This window comes from Gilbertella persicaria (genome assembly GCF_025201335.1).
Source record: "Gilbertella persicaria strain CBS 190.32 chromosome Unknown B0P05scaffold_13, whole genome shotgun sequence".
Lineage (NCBI taxonomy): Eukaryota > Fungi > Mucoromycota > Mucoromycetes > Mucorales > Choanephoraceae > Gilbertella > Gilbertella persicaria.
In genome coordinates, this window is record NW_026251974.1 from 51,807 (window position 1) to 70,064 (window position 18,258).

An 18,258-nucleotide genomic window follows, 5' to 3' on the forward strand; every position below is an offset into this window, starting at 1 on the left:
TGCGATAATTTATCTTCTACTTGAGGAATCCATTGTTCTTTCCAAGTTGAATTGAGATAAAAGCCACTTTAATGAATGCTCTATTTAAGATCTTGTTCTGATTCGCTGTGTCAGGGTCTTCATGCTGTCGTCTGTTACGCAGCACCTTTCTTCATGCACTCTAATTTCACCAACAAGTGATAAGTGCATATTTTCAATGTTTTCATTTCTATATCTTGTTCCTAAGGAATGACATTCATGACAAATCGGCTTGTTAAAAAAATAGGCTTGTCTAGGAATAGATGTGATTGGTTTAAAAGAAAAAAAACTCTTTAGTAAAAATACGGTAACTTTTTTTTTTTTTTGATTCTCAGGTGAACAATCATTTTTTTACTGCTTTTAGCTTTTCATGATTCTATTATTGAAGCAAAGAAACAACAAGATTTTCATTATCTCGTTCTTGCAACATTAATAAGTAACGGGTAAATACGCTTTTCAACTTAAATTAGTTCTTTCCACCGAAAAAAGCTAATTGACAGGTGAACAGGTACAAGTCAAATTTGAATAAACGACTGACTTAAACTCAGACTCGCCATTTAATAAGTCTGGATAAATAAAGAATTTGTTTCAGGTAAATAAAAATAGCTTCATACTTTATTATATTTTTTTTTCTTTTCTCTCTCTCTCTTTTTGTTTCTTTTGAATATATAAAATGAAGTTTTCAACTGTTGGTAAACTTTCAATTTATGTATTACTTGTAGTGCAACTATGTGTTCATGTTGTACATGCACAATCTGACATATTAAGCGGAATTGGAGAACAAGTTACCAGCACAACAGGAAGCCAAGGGGGCAAGAACAATAATTCTGTCTCTGCCCAACAAGTATCTGAGGGCAATTCTGCTGATGTAAATACTGATAATTCAAACAATTAAAAAAAAAAAAAGATACTAAATAATTTGACATAATAGGCTACTTCACAAGAAGCTAGTAAACAACAAATTACTACTACTACTCTTATCACTACTACTACAGCCGAACCAAAAACTACACAAGCTCCCACAACTACTGAAGTACCTATCACAACTACAACTACTGAAGTACCTGTCACAACCACAACTACTCAAGTTCCTGCCACCACTGAACAACCAGTCATGACCACAACTACTGAAGCACCTTTGACAACGACGACTGTCAACCCTACCACTGATCCAATGACTTCTACAACGACTGATCCTGTGATTGTTTCTACGACAACTACCACTAGTTCTGCTGCTCAACAAACTTCTATTTCAAGCAATGCTCCTTCCACTACTTCAATCATAAATTCCAGTGCATCTTCATCCCTACCAACTACAACCAGTTCAAGTACACAAGGATCTTCCACTGCTTCGACCTCTTCTTCCTCCAGTACTGCTAACCCCTCTTCTTCTCCAGTCAATAATGATAGCGGCAGTACAACGAATAAAACAGGAGTTATTGCTGGCTCTGTCGTAGGTGGTATTGTAGGTATTGCTTTAATTGGTGGTTTGATTGCTTGGATTAATCGTCGTGGTGGATGTACTAGTCGATCCAACAAACGCAAAGATGAATTTGATCAAGATGATTATACGATAGATATGCATCAAAACGACTTTAATCATACAAGCGCTAACGCTGGTGTTGGTGCTGCTGCTGCTGCCACTACAGGTACACTAGGCACTACAATTGCATCTACGGAACCTCTTTCTCCCTTTGATAATAACCGTCGTTATCCTCAAGCCAATTATGGAAATGAACCTTATGGTGATTACCATGAAGCATACAGTCAAGCAGGTTATAGTCAAGGAGGATACAGTCAAGAGGGCTTTAGTCAGGATGGTTACAACAACTACGTACAACCTGAATATGGATACTATGATGCTGGTAACAATTACGCCAATACTGGTTATGACAGTAACCGCCATGAAATTCCTGATGGTAATATGTATGGCTATGACCCTGCCTATCAACAGCACTACAACATGGGTGATCCCAACATGTCTGAAAATGCTGGGTATGCTTCTCATTCAGTAGATAAGCCCAATGTAAAGGACTTTGGTAATAAGCCAAACGAGATGTAATCCTTTTATTACTGTCCTTTTATTATTTTCCTTAGAGATCGCATACATTTATATATATATACATGCAATATTTTTTTTTAATCTTGTACTTTATCCTTCTTTTACATACTCTTAATCATAATGTATACAGACTCTCATTTTTTTTTCTTGAATACATTATTTTATATTTTATCTATTTAATTAAAAAGTGGACAAAAACTCAAAAGCTAATATCCTATTTGGAATGAGTGAAGACCTTAGTGCTCGTGTTTATTGAGGTTTAGTTGAACGAACAGAGAGAGCGTAGAACAGATTTTTGTCAAGAAAGCACATCAGTTCTATTACATTATAAATGTATCCAAATGTTGGGTTGAAGGCATAAAATACCAGTGGACTGAAACAGACTATACTTTCTATTTTAACAACGTGTATTGAGAAAATATTTTAACCATTGTTTTCACTAAAGAATATCTAATCGTGTACGTTATTTTATCATGCCAAAAAAAGAGCTTGGAAAAAAACAAAAAGGGCAACAAGCGTGTTTCTTGAATTCTTTAGTTAGAAAGGGTGATCTTATATAGTTTTATAACAGAGGTCATCGACACTGAATAAGGCTTGCTCAGTAATAGCTGTTTATGTAAACAAATAAACTCTAGTTAGGATAATTAAGTGCACTATGATACATAAAGCATACGTTTGTTTAATTGATCCCAATTTGAGCATTTTATTTGAAGGAACATTCTGTTGATAGCTATTTTCTGTAAGCCTACTATGCTGGTAATATGATTCGAGATAAAATTGATGAAATCATATAACAAAGAATCAATAGAATGATACGTTTACGGTGCTAAAGTGTGAAATATGGTTTAGTGATGTAAGTAATAGTTCTGGACAGATCGATGTATTTCTGGTTAATCTGTTGTACTTTGGACTTGTGATGTTTTGATAATAGAGAGTTATATGATAAGATAATGTAGAGACAAAGTTAGATACTTTGAGACTGTTTTATACCATTTTATTGTTATCCTTTTTGACTATAAATTATTCTAGCATATTTATACATGAAGAGATGTCGGAGTAAGTAGTAGTAGAGTTCATGCAAATGACTGAGTCTCTATTATCATAGACTACTTTAAATTAATTAAATAATGTAAATTATGGATTTCGGTTATACGTCTTGATCTATTAAAAGATACATTGTCTTATTCAGTACAAGAGGTTCTTTTATGTCTATTTCTTTTATGTCTATTTCTGATGTAAGTTGATTATGATATACACCAAACGGAAAAATTATTCGCGCATTTCTGAAAAAAAGATGTGCGTACTTTTAAATCGCACAGAAAAAAAAAATAGCATACGAAAATGAATAACATTATTTTTGAAGACGGGTTAGGAAACCAACATGACATTGAAGGAAACGAAGTTGTAGAGTTTGAAATGGAAATTGACGGCGAGATGTATCCAGTCGAAAGTGTAACAGACTACGATAGATACACAGATTTAAAGCCTCCCGAGAAAGGGATCAAAAAGAAAGCTGAGTTACCTGCAGAGCTGAAGCAAACACCTGCGAGAACAAAAGCATATAAGCACTACAAGGATGCTGAAAAAGAAAAGTTTTTTTTTCTTGTCGAAGGAAAAAGGCTGGGTAGCCAAGAACAACAAAGATCCTCAGGAGTATATCCAAAGGGCTACAGGCAATGGAAGACCTGTAGGCAGACCGCCCATTTTAACTGATGAGCACAGAGATTTCATGATCGAATGGGCAGACGAGAACACAAATTCCGTTACATTGGACGACATGCTTGACGTATTGACAGAAAAATTTGGCAAACTCGATATCAGTAAAAGCGGTTTCAACAAGTTTGTCAAGGATAAGTGTAAGATTACCTTCAAGCAGGCTCGTTTCCAAGCTTTCGAGAGAAACAGCCCTGAAAAAATCGAAGAGCGCTATCAGTGGGTGAAGAGATGGATGAAAACAGATATGGACTTCACTAGCAACTGTGTGTTCATTGACGAAGCTGCTTTCCATATCAACCTTAAGAGAAATTTCTCTTGGTCCAAAGAAGGCGAGCGTGAGATCGTGAAAGTGCCCAAAACAAGAGCAAAAACTACTACCATTTTGGGTGCCATCTCGCCTTTTGGTGTTGTTAACATTAGTGCAAGAAGGCCAAGAACATTACCCTCATCAAAGAAAAGAAAAGCAGCAGGAGGTTCGAATGCAAAAGTGGCCAGTAACAGTGGACATTACTTCAATTTCATCAGTAGTGTTTTGGATGTTATGGATCGTCATGAGGAATTCCGTGGCCATTATTTGATCATGGACAATGCTCCTATTCATAAGCATCAAGATATTCAGAATCTCATTGAGGGCCGAGGCTATAAGTGCATGTACCTCCCCCCCCCTTACTCGCCTGAGCTTAACCCATTGAGCAATTCTGGTCGGTTTGCAAAAGCAAACTCAAGAGGGAACAGCTTTTAGAAAAGGAGACATTGACTTCGAGAATTGCAGATGCTTGCAATAGAATTTTGTACAGTGATCTTAAAGGCTTCTGTAGATACTCTGCTGCCAAATTTGAAGACTGCCTTCAACGCAGACCTATTTAATAAACTCACGCATTTTGCGGATACACAAGCATGCTAATTTTTTCTGTGCGATTTAAAAGTACGCACATCTTTTTTTCAGAAATGCGCGAATAATTTTTCCGTTTGGTGTAACTGAAGACTGGTCTTGAGTATAAAATAGTATAAATACTGTGAGGCAGAGAATACGAATGAATTTCATCTCATTTTTTTAAAGGCTTTCATCTCATTTTTATTCTCTGCATCACAGGTAAATAGTATATTATGATTATTATATAAATAAAGGATCTCATTCTTATTCTCTGAATCACAGCTGAGTTTAATGTAGGCTTCGATAAGCCACAGACGTTTGACTTAAGTGTGACCGTATTCAAACGCCTTTTTTTTTTTCATCAGGATGTGTAGCCAAGTTTTACATTTTTGATATTCATTCTAAAACCATAGCGTGTCTTTTTTCTTTGTCAAAGTGTAGCAACTTGTCTGTATCCCCCAAGCTTCAGCCTTTTGGTTGGAGGATTGGACCAGGATGTGTAGCCAAGTGTTACATTTTTGATATTCATTCTAAAACCATAGTGTGTCTTTTTTCTTTGTCAAAGTGTAGCAACTTGTCTGTATCCCCCAAGCTTCAGCCTTTTGGTTGGAGGATTGGACCAGGATGTGTAGCCAAGTGTTACATTTTTGATATTCATTCTAAAACCATAGTGTGTCTTTTTTCTTTGTCAAAGTGTAGCAACTTGTCTGTATCCCCAAGCTTCAGCCTTTTGGTTGGAGGATTGGACCAGGATGTGTAGCCAAGTGTTACATTTTTGATATTCATTCTAAAACCATAGTGTGCCTTTTTTCTTGTCGAAAAAAGGCAGCAACTTGTCTGTATCCCCCAAGTTTCAGCCGTTTGGTTGGAGAAGTTCTTACAATCAATTACTTAAATCAGTTTTCTTCTGTAGAAGCCGTCCTTTCTAGAAATCATCTAAAAGTTACTCTAGCAAACGCATCTAACACTAACAAAAGAAAGAGGGTATGTGAAGTTTATGGTTTTCTTGTTCTGCTCGGACAACAAATTATTTCAACTTGAAAAACTAGCTTAGCAAGTTACTTATTTCGTGATCAAATGGCAATATCCGAGAAAGAAAGATCTATAAGTATCTCAATTTACATTGGCCAATAAACAAGTGTAGGAACTACAAGGAAAGAATGTGACATGCGAAAAAGAAAATAAATGAAATATAAACCAAGCACTCGTAGAGAGGCTTCCAGCGCCTATCGCTGTCTTTAAATCAATACCTGCATTGTGTTGTATTGTATTGGAAACGAAGAACTTTTTATGCGTTTGTACTATTGCTATTTTTGAAACACAGAGATATTCAGTAAAACAAATGGTGCGCTGTTCCTTTGCTTTGTATGGTGTTGATTAGAAGTCCGTTACAAAATGAGTGATTATTTTTTCTTTAGGAATAAAGCAAATAAGATAAATATACAAATTTTTTATTAGACACGCTTTGGTGAAAGCATAGTGTGAGGCATGTCATCATATGTCTTTCTCTTGGTTGTTTTCTCACTAGATTCCAAAAAAATTGCATTATTTAAGGAACGCAAGGACGCCTATAGTGATTGCTTAGTTTACATTTCAAATGCGACAATATATTTAAGCAGACTCACTTTGATTTCGAAGATGGAGAGAAGAAATCTCTCCAATTTTGTTTGAATTAGTCTTTGATCATATGGTATGACCAAAGTAGCTACCTTTTTTGCCACATAAAAGCCTTCTTTTTCATACAATTGGCAAACTGTGCCCGACCAGCCTATAATGCAAATATGTTAGTAACAACAACAAAGTACAGTCTTCATCATGTATTACCAGACCAAGTAATAGACATAATGTCTTTTTTCAAATCGAAGGCAGACTTCACTGATTTTTGAAGACATTGCGTTAATCTCAACGTCTTTGATTCTTGATGTTGCAGAGACTTCTGGCTTGCGTTTCTTGTCTTAAACTCCCAGAAAGAGAGCTCCTGGTCATCGTCACCAATAATCTTGAGATCAATTTTTCGTCCAGTGTAGTCTTTTCTTCTTGAAGAAGAAGAAGAAGTATGAGCAAGAAGGGATGAAGTCGATTTAGAGATAAAAACACTGTCCTTGGAATTTGAGAAGCTGCTCTCATTGTATGTTATGGATGGTTTTGTTGCTGCTGCTACAGTTTCTCCAATTGCTATCTTCAGGTTTGTGCCACGAAATACGATTTGAAACAATTGTTTTACAAAAGCAACATGATCGGCTTTTTGGACATGATTGTTGTTGTTGTCTTTCATCAAAGTGTTAATATTATCGATAATTTTATAGGCCATTGCCTCCAAGGAGCATTCTTGTTCTTCTTCATAATCAACTCTTTTCAAAAGTATATACTTTCTTGCTGCTTTCAAGTCACTTTGAGCACGTTGAGCAAAATCTTGAGCAATTTCTTTGAGCTTGGCTTGTTCTTCTTCAGTAAGCTCGTTTTCTTTTTTCAGGTTTGACCACATGCCAAAATGATGTACAGGAATATGCTGCTTGAAATATTCAGCAAAATCTTCATCAACTAAATCTATGATTCTTGAAAGAGAAAGCTTCAAGATATTCTGTTCAATACAACTCAAGTCATTGTACTTCTTAAGAAGGCTAAGACTCAACTTGTCAAGCAATGTGGGGACTTCATCACCATCATAGGACTCAAGAGCTTCGATTGTTTCTTTCTTTTCCTCAAGGAAGGCGGGCAGATCTTCACTCTTCTTTTCTTCCAAGATATACATCCATTGAAAGAGAACAGATCTCAAGTCGTTAGTGCTATATGTCTATAGACAAGCTTAGTAAGAAAGAAATTAAGGATTGGTGAAATGCATGGCTTACCTTGAGTCTTTTCCAAATGTTGATATCACAAACAATATGAGTTCCCACGTTAATATTTGGTCGATGTCTCTTTAACATAGAGGTAAAACGATCTCGCCATTTTACCATCAGCTGTCTTAGTGTACAGTCTTCGCTTTCAATTATATCAAAGTGTTTCTCAATAAACTCGTTAAGTGTAGGGTTATCGGCAGACTTCACATACAATCGTAGTTCTATTTTTTTTTTTTTTTTTTTTTTGATAAAATTAGGTTTCAAACTATATCACAACTGTCTTTACTCACCTTTTGCTCCAGTATACATTGTGAATAATAAAGTTAAAGTAATGAAATGAAAACAATAGTAGAAAAATAATAATAATAAAGGGAAAGGCTTAAAGAATTTTATTATTTCTACTGATTTGTGACGACTTGAATATTCATTATTTTGTCATTATATAAATTTACGTGTAACCAAGAGTGTAATTCTTAATTACAACTCTTTCATTCACTTTCATTTCTCCCCATTTCTCTCTTAAACTTCTAAAAAAACACACATACTATCTCAAGACTACTTTTATAATTATCACTTTTATTACCAGCATCGCTTGGTTAGTTTTAATTATAATTTGCAATCATTAGTTACAACTTATTAACAAACAAATAAAGTTGGTATTATTCTTTTAGTTAAAACAACAGTCCACAAATCAAGGTTTACTACGATACTCCGAGAATCAGATGCTGACGTCACTTTTTTTTCATTCCTATTCCCTTTCTTCCATTTTTCATTTTTTTTTCTTATCTTTCTGACAACTGTACATCAGCAGGATCAAGCAAATTATACGTAAGGCAGTACTCAAAAGAAAAAAAAAGCCATTGACTAACAACATATTTTTTTTTTTTTACGACGAACACTCCCGTCAAAAGTGTGTTGCAAACAGAAACTAGCTAAGGTTTTGGCATCGCAAAAAGCGGACTTGGCGACGTGGCTATTTTTCTTAGCTGCAACGCGACACCCCTCCACGTTCATAGCTGAAGGACTTAGAGAAGGCTATGGACCTGGTTGTCCGTAACAGTTCCAGGAGCTAGGCAGCTATCCTTGCTGCGACACCCCTGCCGTTGATTGTGTGGTGCCGTACTATACTACGGTGCTGCCTTTGGACTGCTGCGAATGGGATTGTGAGATGCCAGATGGAGAACGGACTTGGCGACGTGGCTTTTTTTCTTAGCTGCAACGCGACACCCCTCCACGTTCATAGCTGAAGGACTTAGAGAAGGCTATGGACCTGGTTGTCCGTAACAGTTCCAGGAGCTAGGCAGCTATCCTTGCTGCGACACCCCTTGCCGTTGATTGTGTGGTGCCGTACTATACTACGGTGCTGCCTTTGGACTGCTGCGAATGGAACTGTTTCTGCTTCATCTTGTCGTTTTGGGTAAAGCATAATTTCAAAATGATTCATGGCTCTGAAGAATGATTGACAATTTCAATAAGCTTCAACACGATGACATCTGATCACCTGTTTAATCGAACTTGTCGGAAGCTCAGACACAGACTGCCTTGGTTTAATACATACTATATCGTTTGTTCAGCAACAGTTTAGACAAGCTCAAAAAACAGCCAATCTTGAATATGATAAGCTCTCTAAATAAAACGCGTCAGCATGAATAAATATTTTTTTTTATGTCTTCTCGACATGTTTCTACTACAAAATGAATTAGTCCTTTTAAATCTACACATCATGTACCAGTCTTTTGTTTCTTTTGTGTTTTCTGCTCCCTATACTTGAGAGTTCTAGCTTGAAACTAACGCTTCTAGACGATATTAACGAAATATAACTTACACATTGATAGCATCTTAAGCATCCATTCTATGTTTCTGTTACAGAGAAAAGGTGAATATTTAGTGTACGGAATAGAAATAGTTGTAGAACTGTCAAAATGCAACGTCAGTGCTTGATTTATAGTTGTCCAACTTTTGAATAAGGATATATAACATAGAAGTAAAGTATAAGAAAGGCAGATTACATACTGATAATGCTTCAGTTCGACTCAAAAGGATCATGTTCAATATTCAACAACAAAGGTATCATGATTCAAGAGCCCTTTAAGGAAATAAGATAGTAACAAATATGTTTCGGGAATGATACTCAAAAGTAAAAGTAAGGTAAAGTTATAAGCAAAGACTTTGTCGTTTACTCAAAGAAAATCGAGGAGTATTTATAAGATATTTTACAACGATAAAAGCTAAAGAAATTATCTCCCTTTCTTTTTCATTTTTGTCATTACATGATGACTTTACAGTAAGTGTTCTCTCAAGCCAAAAAAAAAAAAAAAAAAAAAAAAAAAAAAAAAAAAACTGGTAACAAGATATATACCGAATTTGATTTTTTTTGTAGCTGGCAAGAAGTTCAGATTAAAAGAGGATTTGAAGGAAGCTATTTTGGCTTTTGGAAAAAGATTTAATACAGGTTTCTTATGCATCACTTCCTATTGGATATGTTCAAGCTGAAATTCGCAGAGCGCTGGATAGGGGGGATAGTTCATATAAAAGGGGCGGCCCTGAAAAATACAAAGTGCATAAATGTATTAATGGCGAATACTCTGGTCACTCCAAGAAAAAAAAGCATCTTGACAATATCTATTCTTTCCATTTTATTATGCATTTTTTTCTCATATAAATGAATCATTTATTTGATAAATTACTGGTTTTTTGGTGTGACAAAATAAACATGTCTATTGTGATAAAATGATCTGTTAGAAATCATTTTTTCCTACGGTACGATACAATGTTTCAGCCTAAATGTGACAGTGTTCGAATATCAGGTTAAAAACAAGTAATTTTGTTTGAAAAAAAAGGCTCTTTCTTCCTTTTCATATCTATTATGGACACTTCAAAGTTCTTTGAAACGCAAAACGATCTAAGCTTTGAAAACTATTTCAGAACGACGCATGAAAACTTTCCCAAAGATTCATTAGCTTCAGCACGCTCCATTTTGCACGACTATATCAAAGATGTTAAATATCAGCAACGGCAACAAAACCATGCGACTGCACGTTTAAAGACATCATATAACGTAAGTTTATTATATTTTCCCGGGTTGCCACAAAAGCTACTAATGATTGTGTTGAATAGGATGAAGATCTAAAGAGATTGATTCAAGAGAATTCTAAACGTAGCAACGACAATGATCATTCAACAGTCTACAATAATTACATCTCAAATAATACCATTGAGCAATTGAAAGTTGAACAGGTAAGCTAAATACTAGCACAACCACTGGTATTGCGATGAATAGCTGATTTTGTATGTCATAATAAACAGAATAGAATAACACAGGACAAAGTTTCATGTGGCCAGGTAAGTAATATCAATAGTTACATATATCTTTGCGTTGCTTGTATGACATATTTACGTTGATATATAGAAGCGTTCTAGAGAAAAGCCCTCGACATCAAAGCCTGAACAACCCTTTACCTCAACGCAAGGAAAAAGAGATTGCAGACGTATTATAGCCGAGGATTTTATAAGTTCTGAATTAGTTACTGATGATGTAAGTATAGCGCTATCGTATATTAAAGCTTCTCTACTAATTTCTCATCATGGCATACAGGATTCCAATAGTGATATCACTACTTCGCAATCGTCATTCTATCCATCTGATCTTATGAATACACCTGTTGGCTATAACTGCAGAATCGATATGCACGAGCTTGAAGATGTTCCCTCCACTCCTCTTCCTATCCGCAATCCAAACTTTGCTGCGTTAATAGCTAGCGCAAAGAAAAAGTGTGATGAAGATAAGCTTTTTCCTACAGACTGCCTTTCCCGTCTACATGCGTCTGCCATTTTTAAAGCTGATGGCCCTTTCTCTTTAAGCGATGATGATGATAATGATACTGATGTCTTGCCAGAGAACGTCTACAACAATATCCGTGCATTTAAAAGAGCAATGCAAAAACGCATACTTTATATTCAACCAAATACATCCGCAACCTTGGAACAAATAGCTCTCAACAACATCATCACCTCCACTTACTTGTTGCACGGCAGACCGAGAATCAAAAGCAAAGGATCAGAATTGAACCTCGTTGCTTCTTCTGTTTCTACCTTCTTGAGTCCGCTGTTTTCTGCCCATGACCAAATCCAACTTGAGTTTGATACCACTTCCTGGATCTTCAAACAAGATGGCGTTGAAAATGTGAGCTTGCGTCCTGATATCATCTTCAATTACCAGCAATTAAAAGAAGTTGTGGAGATAGGTTGTGGAGAAGTAAAGAAGCCCGGTGTTTCCCAAGCCTTACTTGATGAAGACAAAATGCGCGTGCTTGAAGTGATGAAGCGTCAGCTGCATCTTCGCCTGTGCCGTGCAAGGAAAGAATATGAAGCAGTAAGCTTTGGTGTGCTTATACAAGGTAAGATCATGAAGAAGTAGCAGTATTTTATGTCCTGCTTATCATGTTTATTTACAAAGGCACAAAAATCATACTTTTGAAAATGAAGCTTGATATTGACAAAGGTCTTTACATGTATTATGAACAGCAGCCATTTATCTTGCCCACTACGAATGACACCTATGCTCATATGGAAATCGCCTTGGAAGTCATCACTAAGTTCAAGGTAAATATATAATCAAAGCAAGATTGTTACATGTTACTCACAGACACATAGGAACAAATGTTGAATTCACTTCTAAGAGTGGAAGACTATGATTGTGAGAGCATTTGGAACCGATATAAGCCTTATGTTCGTCCCACGGTGTCTTCTTTTGAACCTATTTATTACAAACAATAAATATGTATTATAATTTCTTTCTTCTTCTTCTTTTTTATTATAGTATATAAAGACATAGTATAGTTATTCTCACTCTGATTTCTTCTTTCTACATATCCTCAGCATGTATACCTTACAAATAAGCCTCTCTGTCCAGAACATGAATGTTGGCATTGTTATCCCAACTTAATTGGAATATACCCTTAGAATACAACTACCATACCAACTTCTCCTGAGAGATTCTATACACAAGCAACTTGCTCCTTGCATTTATCTTTCTTCAGCAGATACATTATAGGAGATGCTTACAATTGAATCAGTCAAGTGTGTTTTGATCTAAGGACTCTTTTTTTATTTAAACTCAGTAAAACGCGAACAGACGCGCTCTTCCATTTGTACGACACGCGATAACAATGTGTGTCTTTCCTCATAGACGCGTTTCTTTTCTATGTCGTACCAAGAAAGAAGATTGACAACAATTGATTTGTTGTGTATGACATTGGAATCTGACCGGGTATTTGGATTGAACACGTTGGTTCTAGAACAATAAAAACAAACTTCCTTTTTTTATTTTTTCTTTCTTCATCATGAACAACAATGTGGGACCACCACCTTTACCACCTCATGGTACCATGTATCTACAACCAACACAACAAAGCAATGGGAGCTTTTATGCTGCTAACAATACACCTGAAGACATACCTTACTTTCAACAACAACAACAACAACAACAACAACAACAACAACAACAACAACAACAGCAACAAGTAGTCCATGAACCTGTTATACCTCATGATGGCGACTATTTACTAGACAGTTCACTTCAAATGGCCATGTTGGCAGGAAAAAGACGTCATGAACGACTAAACGCACCTCCTGATCCCGACTTTCCTCCCATTACAGTCGACAACATCAACAAGTTACGCTTAGAATCCAAACAAGGCGATGCTCGTCTTCAGTTCTTTTTTGCTCGTTATTTGTTATATGCCGTCGACCACTTGAGACCGAATGCGCAAGATCCAGAACGCGCCCGCCAACTAAGAGATCACTTGACATCAGAAGCGATTCATATGCTTAAGAAACTCGCATCGTATAAATTAGGTTATCCAGACGCTCAGTTCTTTCTGGCCAATGGGTATGGCGGTGGTCTTTATGGTCTTAAACCGGATCTCGATAAAGCGTTCAGTCTCTACCTTCAAGGATCGAAACAAAACCATCCTGAATCCATTTACCGTGTCGCTGTTTGTTATGAATTAGGACTAGGGACCAAGAAAGACCATCGATACGCGATGCAATTCTATCGTAAAGCAGCCAATGCCAGTGATCCTTCGAGTATGTATAAGCTTGGGTTGATCTTGTTGAATGGTCTGTTGGGACAATCCAAGAACCCAAAAGAAGCTGTCTCTTGGTTCTTGCGTGCTTCTCAAGTAGCTGATGAAGACCATCCTCAACCACTGCATGAATTAGGCCTCGCTTATGAACGACAACAAGATCCATTGCCGTCTATCTTGCCTGATCTGGACTACGCCCGAGAACTGTTTAGTCAGGCAGCACAACTGGGCTATGCTCCTTCACAATATAAACTAGGGTTGGCGTATGAACATGGCTATCTAAACTGTCCTGTAGATCCACGTCGATCCATTGCATGGTATTCAAGAGCAGCTGAGCAACAGGATGCAAGTGCAGAATTGGCTTTATCAGGATGGTATCTCACAGGCGCAGAGAATATTTTGGTTCAAGATGATCAAGAAGCGTATTTATGGGCAAGGAAAGCAGCTGATCGAGGATTGGCTAAAGCAAGATATGCAGTGGGGTATTATGTAGAAACAGGTGTTGGTGTCCCACAAAACTTGGAAGAAGCCAAACAATGGTACATGAAAGCAGCTCAACAAGGCGATATCAAAGCAAAACAACGCCTTCAAGTCTTGGACCAGTCAAATCCTATTAAAAGAAGACCTACACGCGATAAAAATGGGAAACCCAAAGATTCAGATTGTCGTCTCATGTAATAAAAAACGGTCCTGTTTAAAAATTCTCTTTTTCTTTTTCTTTATTTTCTATATAATGGCAAGAACAAGTAATGACGATGAAGAAAATACGTTTAGCCATGATTATCGTTCACAACAAAAAGCAAAATACTATACAACAAACAACAGTGTACGATTAGCTTCACACAACAAAACAAGAGTAGCTTATTTCCACGATGAAGGTGTTGGTAATTATCATTATGGAGTAAGGCATCCAGTATTACATTCAATAGGGTTATTAACACGGTATAGGAAAGACATCCTATGAAACCTCATCGACTGACACTCACCAATAATCTTGTACTCAACTATGGTCTTCACGATAAAATGGAAATATTTCAACCTAGAAGAGCCACAGACGACGAAATTCTCAACTTTCATTCCTCAGACTATGTTGATTTCTTAAAGAGGTACGCTTCGAACACAACAGACACAGTCTATTAAATCTGTTGCTAGAGTAACACCAGACAATGCAGACCAATATGAAGACTTGTTTCAAAGATTCAATGTAGGCGACGATTGTCCTATTTTTGACGGTATCTATGATTTTTGTCAACGTTATGCAGGAGCAACCATCGAAGCTTCTCGTAAACTGATTGCGAATGGTGCAGACATCTGTATCAATTGGTCCGGTGGTCTTCACCATGCGAAAAAGAGTGAAGCCAGTGGATTCTGTTATGTGAACGATATTGTGTTGGGCACATTGGAATTATTACGGTATTTTCCCCGAGTGTTGTATATTGATATCGATATTCATCATGGTGATGGTGTTCAAGAAGCATTTTATTCAACAGATCGTGTCATGACTGTCAGTTTTCATAAATACAACGGTGACTTCTTTCCGGGAACAGGTCATATTGATGAGATAGGGACTTCTTTAGGCAAGTACTATTCAGTCAATGTGCCCCTTAGAGATGGTATTGACGATGAAGCCTATGTCTGGCTATTTAAAGAAGTGATTGATTCGGTCATTGAAGCATTTCGACCCTCTGCCATTGTACTTCAATGCGGTGCTGATTCTTTAGGGTGTGATCGACTCGGTTGCTTTAACCTGAGTATCAATGCGCATGGCAGGTGTGTCAAGATTGTCAAGAATTACAATATTCCATTGCTTGTGGTAGGTGGTGGTGGTTACACTGTTCGGAATGTCGCACGATGCTGGACATACGAGACATCGGTTTTAGTGGACACTACGTTGGATGAAAACTTGCCCCCGAATGAATACATTGATTTCTTTAAACCAGATTATAAACTGCATCCTGATCTTAAGGGCCGTGTGGAGAATCAAAATGACCGAGCTTATCTGATGCGCGTTCGGGAGCGTGTGCTTGAGCAACTTAGGTATCTAGATCATGCACCGAGCATTCAGATGCAAGAAATACCGCCTGATATTCAGGGGTTTTTAGATGGTGAACAAGAGCAACGAGAAGCACAAGAAGATTCAGAAGAAGGAAAAGACAAAAGATATGCAACGCGACTTCATGAAGCTGAATGGTTTGATGATGAACAGGATCATGAAGCCTGGTAATAAAACTATATACAACATTGCATGAACAATGAGTTGAAGGAAGACTTTATTTATACTGCCTGTATTTCATGATGCAGCTATAATGTTAAAAGTATATGTATCTGTCAATGAAAACTATGCGTTGCTTCTATCTACATATTGCTCTTGATATGTTTTTTTTCTTTGTGATTCTTGTTTGATGACGTCTTTTAATACAAATAATATCATTGCACGTCGACGAGAATCTTGGCAGTAAAAGGGACAATATTAGAAGCAAAACGACCAATTTAAAGGCTAGAGCAATTGGTCGTTCCTATATACGCAACTTCGATAAAAACTGCTAATCTTGGCAGTAAAGATCAATTCCGCAAAAGTTTAGAATTTATTCTTTTTGGCTTCTCATTGGACATTATTAGTAGCATCATTATATATTATTGGATTATATAAACGTCTCTTTTGTTACATATATGCATGCATTACATAGTATATTGTGTACACTTCTATGGTCGGTGGCATGAATCCAATCATACACTACTATACTCATCATTAGAAGCATTCTTGAAAGGCGATCACAAAAGAGAGCAACAGAAAATAAATATATCCAATGTACACAGAAAAGGAACTGGAAGGAGAAGTATAACTGACATCGTCAGTGAAAAAAGGAGAAGGAGAGACAACAGAAGAAGGCGGTAAGTAATTTAGTATATGCGAGAAACCTGCAGCCATATAAAAGAAGAGAATTAAAGTCCAATATAAACAATATATTACAGTTTCATTGCTGACTTCATTCTGTTCAATAAGTGCTTGAACAGGCTGGGTGATGTGCAAATAAATCATTCGGCTTAGTATTCTTTTTCTATCTGAGGGTCAGTTGAATTGACAGCGAAATAAAGACTAAACTGATTGCCAAAGCAGAGACAGTCTTTCCATAACAACTTGTCGCATTTTTTCTGACTTGTCGCTTTGGTGCAAGTCATCAAAGCTTTCTCATGCATAAGTCTGATGTAAACTAATTAAGTTGTACGAGAGTCATAAAGAGTTTATGAGTAATAGAAAGGTATTAAATGGCTTTTTTATTCAAACAATCTCCCAAGCGCTTAGCAAAACCATAAAGATGGCTTTGAGGGATTTGGCTACAGGCTTCAGTGATACGGTCTTGCATGGTTTCCTCTTCGAGAATTTGATATCTTTTGAGTTTGCTCTTAACAACCGACCAGAATTGCTCTATAGGATTTAATTCGGGGGATGAGGAGTAAGGTGGCAAATAAACACATTTGTATCCTCGATTTGCGATCATCTCTTGAATATCAGTTCGTTTGTGAATTGCAACATTATCCATGATGATATAGGAGCCCTGGGTATATTCATATGCATCTAAAATATCAAAGGTATCGCTTAAAAAGCACAGATAATGGTCTATAGTGATCCCCTTTGGCCTCGGCTTTTGAGCTTTTTCTTGGTCAAGTTTTCTCTTTTTGTCAACCTCTACAGGAAAAAGCTTCTTGGTGGCTAAATTGGGAATTCGAATGCTGACATTCGCGACTGCATATGCTGAAACGGCACCCAAAATTGTATGAGAGACAGCCCTAGTATTTTCAACCTTCACAATAAGTGCCTCACCCTTTGGTGCCCACGCACCACTACGATTCATGTTAATATGGAAGCCAGACTCATCAATAAATACACAGTTTTTAAGAGAACTCATGTCCGTTTCAATCACTTGCTTAGCCCACTTGAATTGTGCTTCATTCAATAGCGCCCTCATCATTTTCTTTTAAGGCTGTAAAAAGCAGCTCTTTTACTGATAGGCCTCACGACCACAAGGCTCGATCTACTCAAGTTAATTTCTTAGGCATCTGTCTGTGAAGCGCTCGAACAAATTTTACTGGTGTATCAAGACATTTTCTTCCTGCTCCATTTCTCTCAGGCGTGACGAAGATATTCAACTAAGGCCTCAACATGTTTTCGTAATGTATGTTTGCTTTTTTTAAATTTTCTTATTTATGATTGAGAATCTGATCAACTCTTATTCAGAGAAAAAGAGGACTCAGAAAAAATTTGATCATCTTAATCGAATTCAATGTATCTTTATGTTGTGTATGTCAAGCTCTTTTGTATATTTTACAAATGTATTTCTTTCCTTTTGATCTCTGGTTCTTTTTACCTCACAATCAAGTCATCTCTGCCTAAATCTTGTGCTCATGAATTACTTATTCGTGTTCAGTAATTGCCACAAGCATTCTTAGACAAAAGCTATGTTTGTGATCCACTTGTATAACGGTTTTATCCACGCAAGTTTACTGCTTTACTGCTGTCTCTTATTTTCAGTATGAGTTGATCAGAGTGAATTTCACTTGTTGAGCTACAATTATGTTGTATCAAGCACTCTGCGACACTACTCTCTGTTTATGCGTACCTGATGTCTAGACTTGCAAGTGTTGGTAAGAGAAAAAGAATGG

At 36.8% G+C, this 18,258-nt stretch overlaps 6 protein-coding genes across 6 annotated transcripts; 4 read left to right on the forward strand and 2 right to left on the reverse strand.

Moving 5' to 3' along the window:
• Positions 1-691: 691 nt before the first annotated feature.
• B0P05DRAFT_636150 (uncharacterized protein) lies at positions 692-2,285 on the forward strand (the record flags this gene model as incomplete). The annotated part of the gene is made up of 3 exons (XM_051583617.1): positions 692-710; positions 741-886; positions 950-2,285. 3 exons carry the CDS (start codon positions 692-694, stop codon positions 2,078-2,080), a joined length of 1,296 nt encoding a protein of 431 aa, XP_051436240.1. The 3' UTR covers positions 2,081-2,285.
• A 4,010-nt stretch (positions 2,286-6,295) lies between these two features.
• B0P05DRAFT_535644 (uncharacterized protein) lies at positions 6,296-7,888 on the reverse strand. The gene is made up of 3 exons (XM_051577460.1): positions 7,801-7,888; positions 7,520-7,731; positions 6,296-7,464 (listed from the first exon to the last, which is right to left on the reverse strand). The coding sequence occupies exons 1-3, from the start codon at positions 7,817-7,819 to the stop codon at positions 6,484-6,486; spliced, it is 1,212 nt and encodes a 403-aa protein (XP_051436241.1). The 5' UTR covers positions 7,820-7,888; the 3' UTR covers positions 6,296-6,483.
• Positions 7,889-9,189: 1,301 nt separating this feature from the next.
• B0P05DRAFT_535649 (uncharacterized protein) lies at positions 9,190-9,957 on the reverse strand. The gene is made up of 3 exons (XM_051577461.1): positions 9,891-9,957; positions 9,538-9,794; positions 9,190-9,494 (listed from the first exon to the last, which is right to left on the reverse strand). The coding sequence occupies exons 2-3, from the start codon at positions 9,554-9,556 to the stop codon at positions 9,307-9,309; spliced, it is 207 nt and encodes a 68-aa protein (XP_051436242.1). The 5' UTR covers positions 9,557-9,794; positions 9,891-9,957; the 3' UTR covers positions 9,190-9,306.
• Positions 9,958-10,376: 419 nt separating this feature from the next.
• Positions 10,377-12,176, forward strand: B0P05DRAFT_570386 (uncharacterized protein; the record flags this gene model as incomplete). Its single annotated transcript, XM_051581305.1, has 7 exons — positions 10,377-10,568; positions 10,628-10,747; positions 10,817-10,852; positions 10,920-11,045; positions 11,106-11,907; positions 11,967-12,112; positions 12,156-12,176. The coding sequence occupies 7 exons, from the start codon at positions 10,377-10,379 to the stop codon at positions 12,174-12,176; spliced, it is 1,443 nt and encodes a 480-aa protein (XP_051436243.1).
• A 799-nt stretch (positions 12,177-12,975) lies between these two features.
• On the forward strand, positions 12,976-14,301 carry B0P05DRAFT_535652 (uncharacterized protein). Its single transcript, XM_051577462.1, has one exon. It carries the CDS (start codon positions 13,093-13,095, stop codon positions 14,272-14,274), a length of 1,182 nt encoding a protein of 393 aa, XP_051436244.1. The 5' UTR covers positions 12,976-13,092; the 3' UTR covers positions 14,275-14,301.
• A 13-nt stretch (positions 14,302-14,314) lies between these two features.
• On the forward strand, positions 14,315-15,941 carry B0P05DRAFT_535653 (uncharacterized protein). The gene is made up of 3 exons (XM_051577463.1): positions 14,315-14,497; positions 14,545-14,702; positions 14,749-15,941. The coding sequence occupies exons 1-3, from the start codon at positions 14,330-14,332 to the stop codon at positions 15,818-15,820; spliced, it is 1,398 nt and encodes a 465-aa protein (XP_051436245.1). The 5' UTR covers positions 14,315-14,329; the 3' UTR covers positions 15,821-15,941.
• Positions 15,942-18,258: the final 2,317 nt, after the last annotated feature.